This window comes from Patiria miniata, unplaced genomic scaffold, assembly GCF_015706575.1.
Source record: "Patiria miniata isolate m_02_andy unplaced genomic scaffold, ASM1570657v1 HiC_scaffold_3, whole genome shotgun sequence".
Taxonomy (NCBI): Eukaryota; Metazoa; Echinodermata; class Asteroidea; order Valvatida; family Asterinidae; genus Patiria; species Patiria miniata.
In genome coordinates this window covers 15,607,544-15,629,400 of record NW_024037069.1, presented here as the reverse complement: position 1 = coordinate 15,629,400, position 21,857 = coordinate 15,607,544, and the positions used below count along the sequence as shown (strand labels likewise).

At 42.1% G+C, this 21,857-nt stretch overlaps 2 protein-coding genes across 2 annotated transcripts in view; one reads left to right on the top strand and one right to left on the bottom strand.

The window, feature by feature from the left end:
* The first annotated feature begins 243 nt into the window (after positions 1-243).
* Positions 244-10,225, top strand: LOC119737939. The gene is made up of 3 exons (XM_038212617.1): positions 244-569; positions 735-1,181; positions 8,687-10,225. The coding sequence occupies exons 2-3, from the start codon at positions 764-766 to the stop codon at positions 8,827-8,829; spliced, it is 561 nt and encodes a 186-aa protein (XP_038068545.1). The 5' UTR covers positions 244-569; positions 735-763; the 3' UTR covers positions 8,830-10,225.
* Positions 10,226-13,915: 3,690 nt separating this feature from the next.
* The window catches only part of LOC119738143 (superoxide dismutase [Cu-Zn]-like), a 13,835-nt gene continuing 5,893 nt past the window's right edge, over positions 13,916-21,857 (bottom strand). Inside the window, exons 2-6 of the mRNA XM_038212888.1 lie at positions 20,623-20,763; positions 20,141-20,241; positions 17,241-17,413; positions 15,653-15,770; positions 13,916-14,552 (exon numbers count right to left, since the gene is read on the bottom strand). Of these exons, the coding sequence (XP_038068816.1) occupies positions 14,424-14,552; positions 15,653-15,770; positions 17,241-17,413; positions 20,141-20,241; positions 20,623-20,763 (662 nt within the window). The 3' untranslated portion in view covers positions 13,916-14,423. The remainder of the gene's footprint in view (positions 14,553-15,652; positions 15,771-17,240; positions 17,414-20,140; positions 20,242-20,622; positions 20,764-21,857) is intronic.

Genomic DNA, 21,857 nt, shown 5'->3' with positions numbered 1-21,857 from the left:
TACAGTGGTGCAGGAAAGCATTAGGAAACGCATCCTGTGCTCATGTCAATATCGTGCGGACAGGTAATCAGTCTGGATATGTATACACTGTGTGTATAACGCGTCTGTGATTGGGTCACGTTGGGGTATCACTGCGCCACACGCAGCCAATGGCGTGCTCTGAAGTTACCCCATTGAACCTTGTGAAGTTGTGACTGAAAAGAAAAGCCTTTCAAGACGTGGTCATCTACCTTTTTTGTATTGCAGGCTGCCGAATTGTGCAACGGAGCGTGCGCATGACTGGTCAACTAGCCAAGGAAGGTTTCTTTATCAAACTGTTCGAACAGTCTGGTGTGGTGTCCGGAACAAAAACAAAAACATCCTCTCTGCAGGTCGCACACTCTCCGCTGAGACGCTGAATGACTTTGTTAGCGATCTCAATTGCTCTCGCCAAGCCCAGAATCTGTCGGTATTTACTCGTGATTTTTCTTCCGAGTTTGTTGTGTCGGGATCCACGCGCGTCCTTCAAAGGTCGCTCGATCGGACGGGATCGAAGCGTATTTTTCACGGTGGAAGATATTTTCAAAGAGGTTCGGATGTGATTAGATCATTCTGTTTTTGTCAGGTTTCTCGTTTGACATTCGGCGACTCGCCTGCTGGTGTCGCAGCATCACGGTTTCATTTTACCGCGGAGGATCAACCAGATTCAACAGATAAACCCTATTTAACTTTTCCTTTCTGGTGTTTCTCGTCAGACAGCCAAAGCCAAAGAGCGACCCAAACGATGGAGGACAAATTTCTCATCGGCGGTCTTGCCCGGGCCAGCCTTGCCGTGATTCTTGTCCTGATCCTCCCGGGCCCAGCCAGCCCGGCCCCGCTGGCCCTCCGAGTCCACGTACCGGTGGACCGGTGGAGGCCCGTAGCCGTGCAGCCGCGCCCCACGTTCCCAGCCAAGCCTCGGGAACAAGTCAACTTGTCGGTGCCCAAACCCTTGGATGGTGATAGTGGTGAGATTGGTGGTGATGATGGTGATGGTGATGAACCAGCCTGGAGGCTGAAGTTCCGGGGTATGGATTTACCGCGACAGTTTGGAGCCTATGACTTGGATCACAACCGAGGGGTGAGCCTGGTGGAGCTCGCTGCCGTGACGGACACCGAGCTGAGGGACGCCAAGGAGCCGTTTGATGCTGCTGATTTAGATGGTGAGTGATCATTAAGTCAGTATTTTCACCCCAACCACTCAACCCCCCCCCCCATTCCCCTCCCTCCCCCGACAAAACTACCCTTTCACGCGATTGGCTTATTCTCCACTGAGATTTGTCATGATAAATCATTAGGACATTTTTGTAGTTCACCAAATTTGCCAAAACTTTGAAAATGAGTTTCTCAAATTGATTATTTCTCCCGTTATTTAATACTTACCACCCTTCTCACATTTTCCCTTTAAACATATTTGCATGTAATGGATCGTTTGGCTCCCAAGAGATTTTGTGTTTTCTGCCCCTGAAGGTTTGGACATAAACATTTCAAAGTTTATTTATCCATGAAATGGATATCAGTTTGCCTGTGACCTTTGCCAAGGGGAAATTTGACATTACATTTACATGGAAATTTGACTTACATGCTTCAACACGGCCTTCTGATTTGTACCACTATGTATTCTGAACGCTAAGTTTTTCCACATGGAACAAGTTAATAATATTAAGACGTAAACCTGTTCACATGTAAAATGCGTTGCCAACTTAAGGTTTCATGCGCCAAACAAAAATGATGTTATTATTTTACAGCTAAAATCGGAGAAATAACATAATATGTACATAGTAAGTCTATGAATGACTTCTTTTTGGCTTTGAAATCAGCTTTCTGCCAGTGTGGATCGAGTGAAAAGTCATGCAGCATATCTCAAAAAAAAAAATCTGAAAAAACAGAACGCTTGAAATCTTTATATAGGCATCGCAATGATTAACTTCAATTCATCTGCGCTTCATTCGAGGACAGAACTTCAAATTTATCGGTGGAAACTACGAGAAGACACAATAACCCAGCGAGGGGAGAGGAAAGAATGGTTTTCGATCCATGCACCATCCAGTATTGAAGTCATTTCAGTGGAATCTAGCCTGAAGAAGAAAAAAAAAACAACCTAGAGATGGGTTTGACTGCGTAGCCTACTCGGACAAAGAGGCGTCCTTAAAACTTCCAAGAAGATTAGAATGGACTCGGATTCGGATTAGGACTCTGGAATTCCGAGAGTCCTACTCATCCAAATAATTAATGTACTCAGTCAACACAAGCTTGGTGCTTAGGCTTGCTTCCTCCTGTATAACCTGATAGTTCAGTCAACCAAAATGTTTGACTACCACGCTGATAGTCTCAACGAGACTCTACAAATTGCTAAGTCGATAAAGCTTCACTCATTTCCCAACAAGTGTTTTCCATATTGCTCCACTTTATCAAGCTGCACACAGCTCGACCGAAAAGTGAGAAAAGATCACAATCTTGATTTACCGACCAGGCTGTCTTTCCGTCGTCCCCAAACTTCGCAGACTCAGTGGTTTTCCCGCCAATTGTCAAGTCTAATGTTTCATCAAACGATAGCCTATAATCCAGGAAATATACGGCACTGATACAAAGCAACGTAGTACTAGCAGAAGCTCGACCGAAAATTGAGTTTTCCCATGTCGATTGTGCACATTAACATTGTTTCCTCTTAGGCCTACTAATTTCCTCCCGTATGCGTCGATCCTTTCTTACCCTTGTGAACCACTCCCCCCCCCCCCCCCCCCGATATATCGAGTCTTATGTTTCACCAAAACGATATAACCCAAACAGAACTAAGTTCAAGGACTACATTTTCTAAACCCTTCAAGCATCGCCTGGAAGATTGGGGTGGCGACACAGGGACGTTTCATCAAGGATTAACGTCGGCCGTATACAAACATGAATGCATTACTGACACGGATATGGAGGAACAGGTACAATCGGCAAGATACCCCGGTCAAAAATAGCACCCCGAGTTAAAGTTACGGATACTGTGCTTTTAGCAGAAGTATGTGATGGTTACTCATTATTAACATCCTATTGAGTTGTCAAGCAAGGCTTGTGTTTATTGTCAATTACATGTAGTTCCTACCTCAGTCGCAAAAAGGGGAAAAGATGATGGTTGACTATATCTGCTCTTTTATTAAAATCATCTGTACTGTGACATCGGTTTCGGGACGGTATAGCGCATGTGTTTCCCATCCACTTCCACTAAAGCGCAGTGGAGTTGAGCGCCCCTCAAACAAACTCAGGTGATTTTCAATTATTATATATCCTGAGCAGACTGATCAGTGAATAGAAGCACAGTGCTTTACATTTCCCTGCTTTGAAATGGAAGGAAACGAGGTAGGAAGCGACAGTGTTTAATGGCGCGGGAGTAAAACCCATACTTTAGGTCAGATGCAGACTGTGACCTCAAGATCAGGCCAACTTTACTCACCGTTTAGCCAGCAAATTTCTCCAAAACATTCACTGGGCAAAGGAAAGGTCCTCAGTATTTCACCAACCAAGTTTGAAGACTCAATTCTTTTTTAAAGGAAACTTGTCTTCAACATTTGGCAGTGGGGCACATGAGAGGGAAGTCAAGTGATTTAAAAATGAGGCTAAAGACTATAGATTTGTATATGTCCATCCATGGTCCAACTGTTTGACAAGACTGACTTCTTCATTCATTGTCATTAGTCTGGTGCCTGGCTATGGACAAATGTGTAGAAATAGTGATCTAGTACCCGACATCCTAGATATTTCTTTTGGCACAGTCAGCTGGCAGTTGATTGATGCAGTACTGAAAAGTTGTTGGACTGGTTAATGTTTCAGATGTTCGTCTATTTTCTTGTTTTGCATGTTTTCAACACCTTAAGTTTTGGGACTCTCATACACAATATTGAGAGTCCCAAATTTTCGGACTAGGTCAGAGGGAACCCTTGCGATCAAAAATAAGGAACTATATACACAGGATATATACCTGCTGGAATCTCCGAAGATGAAAGGCAAAGGGAAATGATTACTGACCATTGTGCCAACCTGGCCACAGTTGATAGATCGACATCTCCCGATATCCGAGATAACTCTGAACAGGTTCGTTCACCCATTCACCTAATTCCTGTCACACTCATTTCTGTTGCAACCTTTGTGCAACCTCCTTCCCTCTTCACCGCCACTGGGTCGGAGGTCGAGTTTCTTTCTAATCTCACAACTATTAACGTGCGCTATTGTTCCGGGCACAATGGACTTCCAACGGAGTAACTATTGCAAACCCACAATTGCACCCATTAGTAAGATTCCTATGTTTACTTCGAGGCCTCGTTTCTCTTTAATCTCTGGCAATCATCCATGAGTCATTTGGGTTGAGCCTTGTTCTCCGTTACAAAAAAAACCATTCCAAAGAGGGGAAACATTGAAAGTTTACAAAGGCGTACAAACTAAGCCATGATGTAAGCCCTGCAATGGTTGGCATCTACAAGAGATTTGGTGAAGTCAATTTTCGTAATAGCTGCCGATGTCTTGTCATAGGAACTGTTCAAAAGGTTATAACACGGAGAAGGCAGTTCTGGAGAAAAAAAACAAGCTCTCGGAAGCCCTTGGATCTCAGAAGCTGCGGGTGGGGTCTACCCGATGTTCCACAATACCTATGTTCCCAATACCTATGTTACCCAAAATCCTTAGAGTTAGAGGGTTACGGTTAGATGGTTAGGGTGAGGGTTAGGGTTGGGAAACATAATATTGGGGAACATTATTGGGGAACATGCACCCACTTCGTGCCTATACAAAATTTCATGAAGGTCCGGTTCATGCATGAGTCACGTGATTGTGCCACGTAATTTCTGGAAGGAGTAGTGTTTTGAGTAAACAAAAACAGTTTTATGATCCTAGTGACCCCATGATGACCTTTGACCCAGTTTGGTCATGTGACATGTTGGGGCTGGGCTACTGATACTTTCGACAATGTTTGGTAGAAATCGGTCAAAATATATAAGAGCAATAGATGATGTCGAACTAACGGGGAGACATGATGATTTTGTTGAGTTGCTATCCTGCAGCTAAGATGAGCACCCGATGGGCCCAAGACGAACACAAGATGTTGATAAGTTCTTGCAATCTCGCCATTTCGGTACCAGAGCATAATCCGATAATGCATCGCTTCTGATAAACACTTCAAGATGCCACTCAAGAGAAAGAGCAATTGAGTGATTTGTGCCACTTACGCTGACGTCACTTATTGAAATTATTTCAAGTGGTTTATAAACTTCAAGCCTGGTGCCTGATAAGAAAGAATGTCGCTCCCTGTTTTGTGAATTAAGTATGAAGAAGAAAACAAAATAATTCACCAGAAAGCTTTCAAGGGGACCCACTCGAAGCAGTGTTTGTGACTCACCTTCGGAACTTAGAAGTACAAGCTGGAAGAGCAGATTTCATGTTCCAATTACTTACCTTTCCCACGACCTAAGTGAACTTTACACATTTCTCGTCAAAATCTGATAAACAGCAACGGCACCTTGTGGTTTGTGTTCCCGCCAAAAAAATGTCTGTTAGTTCGAGCAGGAAATTTTACTTTGTTTTTGGTTTAGCTTAAGGCCACACAGAACACAAAACGTTCCTAAACAGAATTATCACCATATAACCTTTCCCGGCCTTGTAACGAGTTTCTGTATTTGATTTAGAGTCCTGATTGGACGATTGGATTGTATTTCATGTCGTGTTCTCTATCGCAGACGGAGTCCAAATGAACGTTGGAGCACAGTCATTTAGAGTCATGGCCTAGCTCTTTAAAAGGCATTATTCCATTTTATGTACCCAAAGTTGTTCGAATGGAAATATGCTGTCTCCCTCTAGTGGTGGATGAGACCATTATCATGTTGCGGCCATCTTGATTTTTTTCTCATTCAAATCAACGCAACCAAAGCGAGGCGGGAAGGAAAAATAGTCTGGTTCCTTTTTGCACAAACACACCATTCAGTACTGATATTTGATACAGGAGCATGACTGAAATGGCGGCAACATGACAAAGGTCTAGGCTTTTATTGCTGTATAATATTGGAGAAAATGAGAGAGAGGCTTGGGTAGCGCAACGGTTTTGCCCGTCTGCAACTGATGGGTATAATACACTCAACCAGAAAAGAAAGCCCCCCCCCCCTTTCAATACTTTTTTTGGTCTAACTCAAAAACTACTGACCACTTCTCGATCAAATAACGACAAATCAGTGCACAAATTCCTTTAGTAATCCAGCCTTACTCTTTATTTGGCCCAAAACAGCGATAATATGTACACAATTAGGCAATTTATGACAAATGATATTGAAAAAATTGCACTTTTGTATACGTGCAAAAGTGTGGATCACACTCACCTTGCACGTATACAAAAGTGCAACTTTTTTCGGTACCATCTGTCATAAATTGCATAGGCCTAATTTTGTACACATTGTCACTGTTTTGGGCCAAACAAAGAGTATGGCTGGATTGCTAAGGAATTTGTTTACTGATCAGTCGTAATTTGAGCAAGATGTGCCCAGTAGTTTTTGAGTTAGACAAAAAAGTATTAAGGGAGAACTTTCTTTTTTGGTTGAGTGTATGACAGGTGGCATGCTCTATTGGCCGCACACTACAAATCTGATGAAAATTATCTCCAAAGAAAATAACATTTGCTTTGACAGTAATAAGCATTGTAAAAGTACAAACTTGATCAATTCCCGGATTTACTTGATTTTGACAGGAGGAATTAAGTTTTCCCCCGAGAGGGAATAAATGTAATTTCTGGAAAACCAACAGTCCGCAGGTGGTACGGGGTTCTTGGAAAGAGGGGGCGTTGGATATATCAGGCTATAGAATCTATAGACGGCCTTTCACATAATCCAAAATCTCCATGTGGGCGTCGCGAGGAAGGGGGGGGGGGAGGGGAGCTTAATAGAAAGGAGGGGAATAAAGGGGGAAGACGAGGTGCAAAGTCATATTGCTGTTACTTTAATGCAACATGGGCGGCCTCAGGGGTTTCAACGGGGTGGGGTGGGCAAAATGTCCCCCGTCCACCCTCAAAAAAATGATACATTGAGAATATGCTATAGAGATTTTGGGAAATAATGTGCTTTGCCCTCTCTAGCAAAAAAAATCCTGGCGACGCCCATATGTTGGACCCGGGTCCCCTATTTCAGGAACCCCTCAGTTCACACTACTAGCAAGAATCCAAAACTGCCAACACGGGTCCAGCGCTCCACCTCCGTAACGACCATGATTGAGAGGCTGTATACCCGGGTAGAAAAATCCGAAGTCTAGCCGACTACCCGGTTATAAAGTGTGAAGGATACGCCTTGCCTATCTCATCAGTGCTATATTCGGTGGCCCTTGTTGATTTCAACACGGTATGCGAGACGATAGTATGAACAAGTTGATTTCAGATTTGAGGTTTGGAACTGACGATTTTGTAAGAAGTTGAGTGTCAAAAACTTCATATAGATATCTGAATACATGTATAGCAATACCATGCACGTGCATCTGTTGGGCCGCTCTACTGGCAGATTTGAGATTTGGCAATGTTGGTCATGTTTGTCATCGCCTGAAAGAAAAGCGACCAGTGAATTTCAACGACCCGTGCACTTGAGGCAAAGATCACACGGGTCGCGACTCGTATTTGTTTTTCTAAACGGTCGATGTTTTGATGTTGTTTGCTATCTCCATCGCCTTGTCGTCGAGATGACCTGCATTTGACTTCTCAACAGCTCCAAATCGATCCTTTAAAAAGAGAAGAGTGTTTGGCTTGCTGTGGTCCAGAGCTATTATTTTGGACCGATTGCTCTTTTTTATGACCGGTAGAAGTTGGGAATAAAAATATCGGGTGGCTGACGATCAAACAAACAATTTTATAGCGAGGTAATTGGCTCAACGTATGCATGTGAATTGCTCCCCACTCCCGATAGTTATTTAGAACCAACCTGTAACTTAATCCGCGAAGAGAAATCTATTATGACAGCGAGATGAGCCCATCAGAAAGGATGCCCGAAGCCTACCCCACACACGGCTGCGTAATCGGCTTTGGCTCGGGGAAGGGAAGTCGGCCTGTGTGGTCCTCACCTCTCAGACAATGCAGCCTCGGGTGTTCCAAAGTAGCCTTTTAATTACTCCTTTTGGTGTTGGTACTTACTTTTTTGTGACCACTTAAAATGTGTCTTATTTGCTCTTGGTGTTAAAGATGCGGGATAAAAAGGTTCGATTTAATCATGGGTTAGTGCTCGTCGATTCTCTCCGGGCTTTGGATCTATAGCCAAAAGCTGCAAAAGCTGGAAGGGCTGTTGTTGAAGGTGTAGTCTGTTCGCTTTCTATTACCGTTAATCTCCTTTTGGGGAGGGGTATGGCACAGAGGACTCCCCGAGTGTTGCACTCAATGCCTTCAAGAGAGTAAAATGCACGATTACTCTCAAATTAAGAGTGGGTATTTCTAGTGTTTTCCTATGTCCGTTACTCCATCATTTTTCTTCTCTCCACTTGTCAATACCAATGGCGGATCTACGGGAGGGGGTGTTGGGAGTCCCCCTCCCCCCTCTTCTTCTTCTTCTTCATTCTTTCATTTTTATGATGACCTGATGGTCCTGTCCTCAACTGTGTTGCGTTGATAAAATTAGTGATTTCCACTCCTTCATTTTACTGATTTCTCTCCTTTCATTTGCTTCTTCCCCTGCAGGAAACAAAGTCTTGTCGCAGGAGGAATTCACGCAAGCTCCATGGCTCTTCGATGCGGGCGGCATCACTCTGCTGGATTCAGCCATGGACCATGGAACGGAAGTTGAGGCTAACGACGGTGGTGTAGAGACTAGGCAGCCTTAGCCAACAATGTGGGAGCTACATTAGGGAGAAAGAGGGCGCTGTCTTGGTATGAACGGTGGAAAATCAAGTTTATTGAAGCAGTTCAGTAAATGTACTTAAAACCTAGGAAAAAAAACATGTAAGTTTGTGTAAGTAAGGCAACATGTAAACTTAATTACGTCGATAGACCTGATGCATTATAAGGCGGAGTTAGAGGGCAATGGCTTTGTATAGCATGGATAGGCGTGAGTAAACCTTTTTGTGCATTCATTGTTAATGCATTTAAAATAACAAAGAATACCCTCTGAGACACCTGCGACGCATAAGGTCTATTTGCGTCCAGCTAATGCACAGCGGCCTCATTCATGAAGAAAAAAAATGGCCTAAGTAATCCTGGGTTTTCCAACCGGGGTTTTCCAACCTCGCAGCCTTCGCAGTGTGATGTATATTGTATAACTTGGGGGAGTACGGGGTAACGCCCCCTCCCCCACTCAAGGCCGGTGCCTCCGTGTGTCTCCCTTGCTCGTTTATAGTTTTGAAATAACAGTTTGGTTTCGTTTGAAGCCATGAGCAAATCATTTTAGTGCTTCCAACAAAAAAAAAGGCTCAAGTACTCCCTGGACACTGCGGCTATAATGTTTCTATCACAGCTTCCGGAGTCGGGAGTCTGTGACCGTTTGCACTAAGTACATGTATTATTAAAACAAAATCTTAATTACTCCGGAGATGAAGTAGAAGCTGCAGTTTGAGCCGAGCTTTGGGAAATGGCAAAGGATTGATTGTTATGAATGAGCATCGAGTTTTTTGCAGGAGGTTGAATTGTAGATTCCGTTATCGTGGGAAATGTCATAGTGTAACTTGAGCCACCGCACCCCTGTCGTAGGGTAACAACTACGGGCGAAGACCGGGATGGGAGGGGGGGGGGCAGCCCATAGCAGAGCTACACTTGTGATTTGTAGTTTTTAGTCAATTTATATCATCTACGTGCATTTAAAATACACATTTCGATCCTTTCCATTGGAATTAAATGTCGTGCAGTGTTATCTCATTGCTATAAAATTCCCTGTAGTAAATGTCAGTTTAATTGTGCAGCTCATTATGCATGTACTCAGATTTGTTGGGGGTTAATGAATTGTGTATGTTTGTGTGCAGGCTTGAGACCAGGAAAGTAACTGGCAAGAAGAAGAAAGAGGGCCCATTGTTAAAAAAAGAAGAAGTATCAGTCACTGAAATCATACAGAAAAGTTTAATAGTTGTACGATTGTCAGTCGGTCGAAGGCGTTCGTTTTGAAACGTTCCAGAAACAGTTGCGAACAAGTTCGTATCTAGGTTCTGTGCGCATTTAATTATATGCTTGCCCATACCTTTAATGGCCGTGGTTGTTATTGACACTTGGAAGGAGCACATTAAATTGAAAGTATATAGATGATGCCAAGGTTATCAGGTGAAGGACTTGTCACAAGGGTCACTGCCGGTATGCACAGTTTGTCGAGCACTATCCTAAACTCTATCTGACACTTCCTGGAGTAATATAAACACATAGGGCTGCTCTATCACATGTATATACCCTCTAGAAAAATCGGGGAAAATACTCAAATCTCTCCGCACATGCAATTAAAGCTTGATTTTCCCGCTTTCATTTTTTAAAGGTTTTTTTTAGGGGAGGGGGGAGTCCGATGACTTTCCCCTCCCAGCACAATCATTTTGTAGTGTATTCTCGCAGCCCATGCATCCTTCCGCTCAAGTCCAATTTCATCCGAATTTCTCAAATAAGCTCGAAGTCTGGTTCAGAGCTGCAACACATTTCATTTTTGGTTTTTAGGCCAAAAAAAAAATAAGTCGGTCTCTGGTCAGCGCGCGCGTCGATTTTAATCATGCGCGTCGATCTTTTTTTTTTCCAAAATGTTCCGCGGTAGCTCCAACAGCGCCCTCTATTTCCGCACCTCCTCAATTTTTTTTTTACCAAAGAGCACCAAGGAATGGGAAATTGCACCAAGGCAAATGATCGAAAGCACCAAGGCAAATTATGGAGGACACCAATGTACAGGAGGACACCAAAAAAGCAAAATAGTACCCCACCTTGTATGTACAATCCAAGCTTGAAGAAAAAAAAAAAAAGAAAGAAAAAAAAAAGCCGCGTCGCCGCGTCAATTCCTGAACTTTGGTCTGACCAGAGACCGAATATTTTTTTTTTGGCCTTTCAAACCTTTAAGGGAGAGATATAGTAAGCATATTGATAGCAATTTGTATGGCGTTCAGGCAATTTGGGCCAATTTACTGTCCTTCAGCCGTATTGCTGTATTCTCACAGCAAAGAGACGCAAATGTTCGTTTAATGTCTACGGCTTCGGGGATTTTTTTGGCCATTGGTGCGCTAATGCTGAATAGCCGTAGCCGTAGTCAACAAACCCGTTTTTGACAGCCAAACTTGACCAAACTTTTTGGAGGGAGCATTATAGTGAAATAATTTTCCATATTAAAATAAACGCGTGTGTCTTGCGCACACCGTTAAACAACTTCCTACATGTTTAAATTTAACAGGAGAAAAGTAAATATTAATTTGTCTGATACTGTAGACTGGGGCCATACTGGGACTATGATTTGATATGTTAATCTGTTTTATTTTATTAGTGATATCTACCTGCAAAACGTTTTCCTGGATGAAAACTATTAATTATATAATGTTTAACGAAACTGCATGCAAATGCCTTGCATTGAAATAGTGCGTCCGTATTTATTTATATTAACAAATTATGTAACTAACGTTATTAGGGGAGAAGATTTATAATTATACACCAGTACGAGCTATAAGTACCGGGTGAGTTAAAAAAAAAGAAGGTATATCACCAAAAATAATTATGATGGTAAGCCAATTAATAAACTACTTTTAGATTAGACTTCAATTGCTCAATCCGTTCAAAAAATATCGCTATTTAATCGAAATGACCCTAAAACCTTTTTCGTCCAAAATGCGATTTCAACAATTGTCGTTACAAATTGTCTTCAAACATCACCAGCGATATAAAACCTCAGTTTAAAAGTTAAACATATTCTACAAACTTCTTTTGAAGGCTCGTCTTTTCAATAAAAAGTGGATTTGATAAGTCCTATTTTATAAGTCATATTGGTAGAGCGAGAGCAGGGTTGTTAATATAGATATTGTGTACTACAGTTGTTGAAACAAGCATTCTGTGTCATTTTCTTTGTTGTTCCATGCAAACAGTCAGTTCGCACAATAAAGCGTTGTGTGTTTTTTTACCTAGGCCTAACTGATTTTAGGGTTTCTTCGTTTAAATATAGTAATAACATTTTAACTTGTAGTCTACAGCTATTGAAATAATTTTCTCACTTAAGGCCAAAACAAAAAATAAGTCGGTCTCTGGTCAGCGTGCGCGTCGATTTTAATCATGCGCGTCAATCTTTTTTTTTCTCCAAAATGTTCCGCAGTAGCTCCAACAGCGCCCTCTATTGCCGCACCTCCTGTATTTTTGTTACCAAAGAGCACCAAGGAATGGGAAATTGCACCAAGGCAATTGATCGAGAGCACTAAGGCAAATTATGGAGGACACCAATGTACATGAGGACACCAAAAAAGCAAAATAGTACCCCACCTTGTCTGTACAATCCAAGCTTGAAGAAAAAAAAAAAGCCCCCCCCAAAAAAAAAAAATCCGCGTCCCCGCGTCAATCCCGGAATTTTGGTCTGACCAGAGACAGAATATTTTTTTTTTGGCCTAAAAGTAGTTTAATAAATGGTCTTCCGAGTCATAAACAATTTTCAATTGGTGCTACATAGTTTTTTATGAAATATATTTCTTGTTTTGGGGTTCCGCTTTTTATGACTCGCCCTGTACATGTACGTTGTATTAGTGGTTTCAGTTTTGACGTAATAAATACAAGGATTCCTATGGTCTTCAAATCTTTATTTAATGAAGAGAAGTTCGCTTACAATCATCCTGTCGGCCCAAGGTCTATGTTTGTTCTATGATTATAAACATCTATATTTTCTTATATTGAGGTGCTTTTACTACTTAATTTATCATTAGCTTACGCTCGATTGTAAACTGTTTGAATAATGTATGAACAAGAATTTGAAAAAATGTTTGAAAGTGGGTTTGAGTTTCATTTTCTTCCCTGCCGGACGATTTTACTATTGCTTCTTGAACTTGACACATCAATCTTTGCTGATGTCCGGCGGCGTAGCTACGGGAGGTGGGGGGGGGGGGGGGGTGCACGCCCCCCAGTCGCCTCCCCCCCCCTGAAAATTTGGCATCCGGAGAAAAGCACAGCCATATGAGTTACCATGATTAGCTGGAAGAATTAAAAATTCCCCCTTTTCCGCGATTTTGTGCGTATTTTTCATTAAATTCTGTTTATTGTAACGTCCCTTGGCGCGAATGACGTGACGCGAATAGAGGTAGTTATTGTCTAATGTAGCCATGATATATACCTTTCGAACAGCGCCCCCATTGGAAGATGGTGTCCAGCCCCACCCAGTAGCCATCGAATAATTCCCCCACTTTCTCTTGGTGAAAAATACGAAATGTGGATTTTGAGGTACTTTTCACTAGCCACTGAAAAGGGGAGGAGTAAAAAGTACTAAAGTTGCAGATGCGCCGTTTTGATGTAAGGTTAAGGCTCGTAAGTGCCAAGTATTGTGAAGCGTTTTGAGACCTTTGGTATAAAGCGATATAAGCGCCACATTATTAATATCTGTATTATGAACAGCGTCCCTTAGTGTAATGTGGTGTCCAGCCCCCCCCCCCCCAAACCATTTTGCGATTTTCCACGGCCGGACAATTTTTAGATTTTGGTCATCCCCCATGCCCCAGTCGACTGCACAGATTTACGCGACTATTACACGGCATGTTGGTTGTTGGGTAGAAACCGTCTTGGCCATCTTGTGCTTTCAAGCGGCAACTTCTCCGTCCTCGCTGAGATCGTTAGCCAATCAGAGGAGCCCTTATAATAATTGCTAGTCGAGTGACGAAGTTATACAGCGTGTGTAGTCTTTGCTCAATTCGTCTCTCAGCTTCACCGTTTTCTGACCTAAACAGAAATTGTGTTGTTCTCTTTTGAAGTGAAAAAAAAACATCGAGAAGCACGGAATAATTTGTTCATGTACACATTTAATTTTGGTTGACAAAATGTCTCACTTTAGGACAAAGAACGATCATGACTAAAATAATTCAGCTCATTTTTTGGTCTAACAAATCACTTGCATATTAATGCGCTTTGAACTTGTATAGTTGTCTTAATTAATTACCATTTATTATCGCAAATATTATAATTACGATTTTTTTAAAGAATATCTAAAATCTAAACGTTTTAGAACTCAAACTTTAATTGAAATAAAAAAAAATGTTTGAAGATTCATAATTTATCACAGAAGAAAGACAGATTTGCCGTCTGAATGAAAGTAAAATGAAGAATGAACGAGAAATGAAATTGTAAACCAAAGAAAAAAAAACAAAATACATTTGTACAAAACAGTATTGAAGAAGCCTCTTACAACTAATGCCCATATTGAATCTCCACTGATTATATAAAGCCGTGATGAAAGAAGATCGCTCCCAACATTTTCATCAGGAGAAATATAGGGTTCTTTATATCCAGTTTAATACCCTATCCACGCCGAACCGTCCGAACGGCCAATCACGCAGCAGCCAAGGCGCCCTCCAGCGTTGCCGGTCTTCTTACTGTCTGCCGTGCCTCCTTTACCCAGGTCGTCCTCCCCAATGTGGATCTACAATCATTCAAAAAATACCAGTAAAAAGTGAGAAATAAGGGTCGAGGATATTGTGGTATCATTTGGTGATCACAACAACCAATTTGTATACAACCAGTCATTGAGCCAATTAGTGAGCAAGTTCGGTTGGGTACTAGAGTCGGCTATAGACCGAACCATAGTCGATCTGGATGTCACTCGAACGCTGCGTGGTTTGACTAGCTAGTCCAACTGAATCAACCTTGCCCCGGAGCACTGTTTCTCAGTCTTGTCAATTCGCGATTAACGTCACAATTTACGTCACAGGTAAACTGGGGCAAGTTTTGCAAACCTTTGATTAACTATTAAATGAGTAGTTTAACGATACATTGTAGGTTTTGGTCAATAATAATAAATCTTTGCAATGAGATAATTAATTATTACTTGCACTAAAGTTAAGTGGAGAAAATAATAGAAAATAAACATGACGTGCCAACATTTGCTTCGTTGGCAACGCAAAGGCTGTTGCAACACACTAACTAGATTTGACTAGTCGATCGACTAGACGAGTTCGAGTGAAAAACTGACCAGGCATACGCGGTTTAAATCGCAAATTGACTAGTTTAGTTTAAAAGGTCAGCACTCGAGCTTGCTCCGTGCGAGTCAGCCAGTCAGTCAGTGAGATAGGTGTGCAGATAACACAAGGCTAGAAATCTCACCTAGCCCCCCCCCCAAAAAAATTCCCAAACTTTCAACACCTCCCCCAAACACCCCTGTTGTGCCTGTGCGTGAAAAAATACCGTTTAGCGTGCGTCTACTGTTTTACCATAGAGCGCTGCGAAAACGAGCTTGCAATTTATACCTAATTGGTGGCGCACTTCATTATAAACCTCTGAATAACTTTATCTCGCTATTTTGTGGCACACTCCGCCATTGGGCATGCAGAGCCTCGATCTGGCAACTTTACACAATATAAAGAGCCGGTTCAGTGATCTAACCCCGACACGGGAATCACTGAACCGGCTGTATTTATTGTGTAAAGTTGCCAGATCGAGGCTGTGCATGCCCATTATGACGGAAGTGTGAAAAGAGCGATATCAAAGTGCATTTTAACAGGCAGTTACTGGTTTTACACTCACAACAATAGTTCGTCCTAGGATAGAGTTGGGTCCCACGAGTGTCGCTACCTTGTCAGTAAACGTCTCCTCCACCATGCCGAAGTCGTCTACTTGGATGTTTCCCCAGTCTCCCATATGCCTGGATGAATTAACAGGAAGTACACAACACTCAAGGTTTTCATTGTTTATGGCATCACTATTGTCAATTTATGAAGCCCGGGAAGGGACAGGGTGGATTTTTGTTTTATTGTAATATGCTAATTCGTTCCTTCGAATTACTAACTCGTTCCCACGAATTGCTATTTCGTTCGCACGAAATACTAATTCGTTCGCACGAATTACCAACTCGTTCCCACGAATTACTAACGCGTTCCCGGATCCACGAGTTAGCAATTCGCTCCCACGAATTAGAAAAGCGTGGGGACGATTTAGCAATTCGTGCGAACGATTTAGCAATTCGTGGGAACGATTTAGCAATTCGTGGGAACGAATTAGCAATTCGTGGGAACGAAATAGCAATTCGTGCGAACGAGTTAGCAATTCGTGCGAACGAGTTAGCAATTCGTGGGAACGAGTTAGCAATTCGTGGGAACGAATTAGCAAATTACAAAAAACATTTCCACCCTGTCCCTTCCCGCGCTTCATATCAATTGGCATTTTCGTCATCCAACGGTTCTTCATAATAGGATCATTTGCTTTCATGCAGTTTGTTTATTTCCAATAATATTACCGCTCAAAATCCAAAAACGAATGTTCAAAACCTAATCTGTTAAACTTTTATAAAGCAGTAAAAAGCCACGCACAACCTTTTGATCATGAAACACGATTTCGTTTTTACAATTAATTTCCAACGATCAGTCAATTGATGATCGTGACTGATCGTTGCATAATATCACCAACATTTCGTGATTTCTTCTAAAGACGGAATAATTTCACAGGGTGTTTAGGACCAGAACGATCTTGAATTCAGGTAAGCTTTTTATAATAATTACTCAATAAGTCACTTTTGGGTTAAATTCAAATGATCCTATATGCCTTTAACGTTTGAAACCATGCCACCATCCCGTCTACCATCAACAAGATGCACATCACCATTACCATCTTATACCGTCACCACCATCACCAACACCACCACCTTAAATCTCGTTATCATTTTCTTTCATACACATCAACAGAAGCAGCAAGAGCAAGGGGGGGGAGGTTTCTCCTGGCCTCCCTCGAGAAATAAAACCACGTCGGAAATTTTTGGACTGCTTGCAAATTTTCCGGACATTTTGCGTATTGAAATTTCTGTGTCCGGGCCGTGCGCGTCCGGGCCCCTTTACGACAACGTTCACGTTCCGCCTCCGGTGCTCACGCATTTTCATTACTTCTCCCCCAAAACATTGAAATAACAGGTGGATCACATCCTAATTTGCGGTGTGCTCCCGACAGGACATCACAAAGATGAATTCCTTGCACGACATGATCCGACATCGCGCAGGAAAACTACAAATAAATTGTGATAGAATATCCCGACAAGGACAAACTCGCATGGGTGATTAAAAACAAAATTCCCCTCCAAAATAACTGGCAAGCAGGCAGTATCCCAGCGAAAACTGCAACATACCTATCTTTGTCGTAGGGGGCGCTGTGGTTGTTTCCTCCAGGGTTATAATGACTGCCAGCAGATCCACAACCGTGTCTCAAGTCGCCGTAAGTGTGAACGTGTAAAGCGTGTACGCTCTTCGGAGTCATAAACCCGTACAGGAAGACCTCGACGTCCATTGGGCCGCCAACTGCCTGAATATGAAATATAATGAAATTAAAAAGGTCACGATTTCATGATAGGGAAAAACTATACAGCAATGGTCGTTGGAAACAACCACCAGTATATATAGCTTTATCGTTTTTCTTGAGACATTAATGTAATGACCGAACATCAAACAAACAAACAAACAAACAAACAAACAAACCAAAACAAATCCTCAATCTCATTCTGGAAAGACAGCAATGGTTCTTGGAAACATGAGAAGAGGGAGAGCTGGCGAACGTTTTTTTTTTCTTGAGATAATGACTGGAAATTCAAAGGCACGCATTCGTCTGAAGATACGCAAAATGTAGTGCAAAAGATTGATTAATTATAAGTTACCATTGTCTGGGTCACAAGAGAAGCATATAATATCTATATAATTGCTAAGAACCCTCTTTGTTTACATCAGACGCAGCACCTGTTTTTTTTCCAGTAGCAATTAAATCCGTCAAATTATGAGCCAAAGCTGCTAACGGTCCAACCCTGCAAAAAATCCCATAGACACTAGTGCTACTATGCGCATACTTCAAAATTCTTTTAAAAATACTCAGAACTCTCACAGGTATTCAAGCTGCACAGACAAATGATGATCAATGTGTCATCTTTCATTTTCTTTCCATTTTTTAGTGGGTTGACCTTTGACTTTTCGAGATATTCTCACCCAAAGAAGACGACCCCTATTTTCCTATATTAGCCATCTTGAAAAACGATCCCTCCACAACATGGCAAAATAGCGCCACTTTCGAGCCAAATAGCATCTAAAATGCTCAGAATTGGAAGCCCCAAGTCCGGCCAGAGGTTCATCACCATATCTCTTCAATTCCCCAATTTTATGGCTCTCAAAACTCTCTAATATAGAATATTTTGAGGGTATAGCTTTTATTCATGTGCTCGGCGGACGGATTTTTGGCCTACTTACAGGCGTGCACCCCTAACGTCAGACTTTAGACTTGAGGACAAGTTGTTAGACACTCGTGTTTTGTCTGTCAGAGCGCCCTCAATATAGCTCGGCGCTATGTGTCGCGTTTGTCATTTGCTGGCCACGACAGAGCCAAGAGCATATTATTCAAGTCGGTAATTGGTATCGATCTACACGCATTTTGGGGCCGAGGATGCACAGAGCGTCTCCGCAAGTTAGTGTCATATATACGGCACGCTTACATGACTTCGACTGCATGTAGTATCTGTCCACGCTGCGGTGGGTGCGCGGTAGGCGAACTACACCCGGTCAATTACAAGCGACAATTCGTGTGTTTGAAGCAACGTTTGCCTTAGGATACATTCGTGACCTGCATCAAAATTATTTGTGTAATCCGAAATCCTTCGCGAAATTTCTTACATTCTACTTTTTTTGATGATCTTTCGAACTTTTTATGTCGCATTTTAGAGCCACAGAAAGGGGCACAGCGAAAGTACACCAGGCCTGTAACACTTGATGCAGGCAACCTCGTCCCCAGTGCTTACTTTATTTCCAACCTCATTTCCAATAGTAAGCCCTGGATAGGAAACTTTCTTCCTGTATCCTGATTCGATACCACAATTGGCTGGTAATGGATTTTTATCGTGTACTTGGTGTTGTTATTCACAACGTGCAGTATGTGTTTTCGCGATCATTCGTCCACGCCGTCTCGAAAATACTAATTTCCTTTCCAATTTGTTCATAATAATATAAAATTTGATACTGCATGTTATCTCGAAAAGAGCGTAACAGTTTAATTTAAAAAGAAAAATTGTGTTTTCGTAACTCACGCCGTGCTCGCGCTGCGACGAATTGATTCTGTTTTTACCCCCGACACGGCATACAAAAACAAACGCTAATGTAACGCACATACAGGCACCGGACTATTCCTCATTTGCATACGTGTTCAAAAATCTTGCACATGCAAATGATCCAATACCAGGGTGAGAGAGCAGATAGTGGTGGGCGCGTACTGCTCGACACCCTGGAGACGAGGTTGTTGATGCAGGTCTATCTTTAGTTGAGCTTGCCCAGGTCACAACATGTCTGTAATTCATTAAACTTTTCATTTTTCAATTCCACGCGGGGATGAAGGTTTTGATTCACATTGGAATCAGACACGCCCTCACGAGTTGGGAGAGGGCCAACTCGGTCTAAGACAAATATTTTGATCCCCTATATAAAGAAAGTGACATTAATTGAGCAGGCGTCGGGATGTGTCAAGCGGGGGAAGTGCATCGGGGTAAACGTCAATAGTAATGGCTCCCTAATGGCAGGCATAACAGTAACAGGTTGTTTCCGCCGGTACCGAATACATGTGTAGTACGCTCAAAGAATTTCAATTACTCTATAATTCCGGATCTGTCTTCGGTAAAGCCGATCGAGACACTTCAGTTTAATGAGATTTCCTGAGTACGTGCCTGTTGCCCGTTGTTTGTGTTCAAGAAAGAATGTTAAACACCCTGTACCTTTTTCGTTTCTGTATACTGATGACGTCACACTTTGTTTACGTGTGAGCCTTCCCATGGTGCTCCGTGGGCCCCGCTGGCTCCATAAAAAAGTGCACATGTAAACAAAGTGTGACGTCATCAGTACAGAGACTGATTGGCTTTCTCTTTCAAATTTGAGCACAGGTCTCAGCCATAGGCCTAATCAGTGACATTTTTAAGGGTCATGCGTGTAGTCCATTCACCAAATCCTCTGTAGCAGCATGCAGGAATAACTGATTTTGATATTACTAGTTTAGCATGGTACCCACCCTTTGCCTCATATCGATGTCTCCAACGATGGGCTCGTACGTGTCTGGGTCGTAGATGCCATTGGGAACCATCCTGCAGTGCGCATATACGTTACCATCTCCTGCAAGGAACACAGTAGGAATCCTCAAAGATGCATTTTAAAGTTTCACCTCGAAAAAAATACATGTTTTTTCAATTGCCATTTTCCAAGCAACTTAAAAGTTATTCACTTTTGAACGGGACTCGACCTTTTTTCCCAAGCGACATAAGGAAGCGGGATGTAAAGCCACACTTAATTTGAGTTTTCCCCAGAGTTTTCTGCCTCATTGTAATAAATGAGTTCCGTTTGGACTTTTGAAGGCCTGTCCCCATGTGAGACAACGGACTATTTCATGAGATATGTGCCCGATATTTTTGGAACAATTTTCAATATCCCAAAAAAGAACACATGCACATCCCACAATTTGATTCAAAGGCTAAAGCATCAGCTTTCCTTCTATACCTTCCAGGTTTAGATTAGGTGGTTCCGGTCCGTGTGTCCTGTGCAATTCCCCCAGTAACTGGTCCACATCCCTCCGCAGTATGTCAATCTGTGACTGCATACGGATCAACTGTGCCGAGAGAGGGAGCCTGTCGGCCGCATCTGATCGGAACAAAACGAGAAAGAACCGGATATCTAAAAGATATAGCTGAAAGTATTTACCATTACTGAATACTTCATCAACTTGAGGCAGGTACATAAGAGTCTGCTAAAAAATGATTATTTAACCATGTTGATGACTCTGTTTCTCCTTTAAAGTAAACGGCACTCTGGTCTTTCTGGTCCTTTTGCATAGGCGTAGCCAGCGGGAGGGGAGGGGGTAAGGGGGTATTTACCCTCTCCCCCCAATATTTTGTAAAGAGTGCCCTTTTCCATTAAAATGCCTTTTTTTCACCAGCGTTTACCCTCCCCTAATATTTTGTAAAGAGTGCCCTTTTTTATCAAGTGCCTTTTTCTGAACAAGTGCCCTTTTAAAAAAGAACTCGTGCCCTTTTTTGTGCCATCGGCCGTTCCGGGTGCCTTTTTCTTAATTTCACTCATGTATCGCCCTGAAAAAGCACCACTGTCCGTTACACTCTCAAAAAGATATGTAAAAAACTAATTAGGTAAAAATTGTTATGTAAAATAATACACAATTTCGGTAAAATTCGTCGGGAAAAAAGTACCTCGAAAACATGTAAATTGAAAAATACATATTGAATAAGTAAAGCAGTCAGTTTACCTTAATTATGTAAAAACGTACTGCATTTAGGTAAAACGTACTAAAAACAAAGTAAAAACGTACACGCAGTGACGCGATGCAGCTAGCACAGCACAGCATAAGTGAAGATGGAGTACACCGTGACGTCTGTAACAACGAGGGGATGTGCAGCAGCTAATTTCGGTCTTTAAAGGTAACAGTTTTTAAAGCTCTTGTGATTGTTATACCGTCCCCAAGCCCCAGAAATGTCTAGACACTTTGTACGATAAAACCCCCAGGATATTCTTAATATTAGTAGTGTTTAACTCGGCCACTGCGCGTATTATACATACAACTCGTACGTGAACCAACTCGTACGCCAGCCGACTCGTATGCCTGCCAAAATTAGCCAATTTAAAGAAATTGAACGATACACCGTTCCCAGTATCACTAACTGTGACCATTATAGACATATTTGCCTTGAAATCAAAATGCCGATCTGAATGAGGTTTTCCCA

What these genes read in the sequence shown, in the direction of transcription:
- LOC119737939 (XM_038212617.1), top strand. Translation starts at nt 764, where the DNA reads ATGGAGGACAAATTTCTCATCGGCGGTCTTGCCCGGGCCAGCCTTGCC. An exon ending in TGATGCTGCTGATTTAGATG is followed by an intron (nt 1,182 to 8,686) that starts GTGAGTGATCAT and finishes CTTCCCCTGCAG; the next exon opens with GAAACAAAGTCTTGTCGCAG.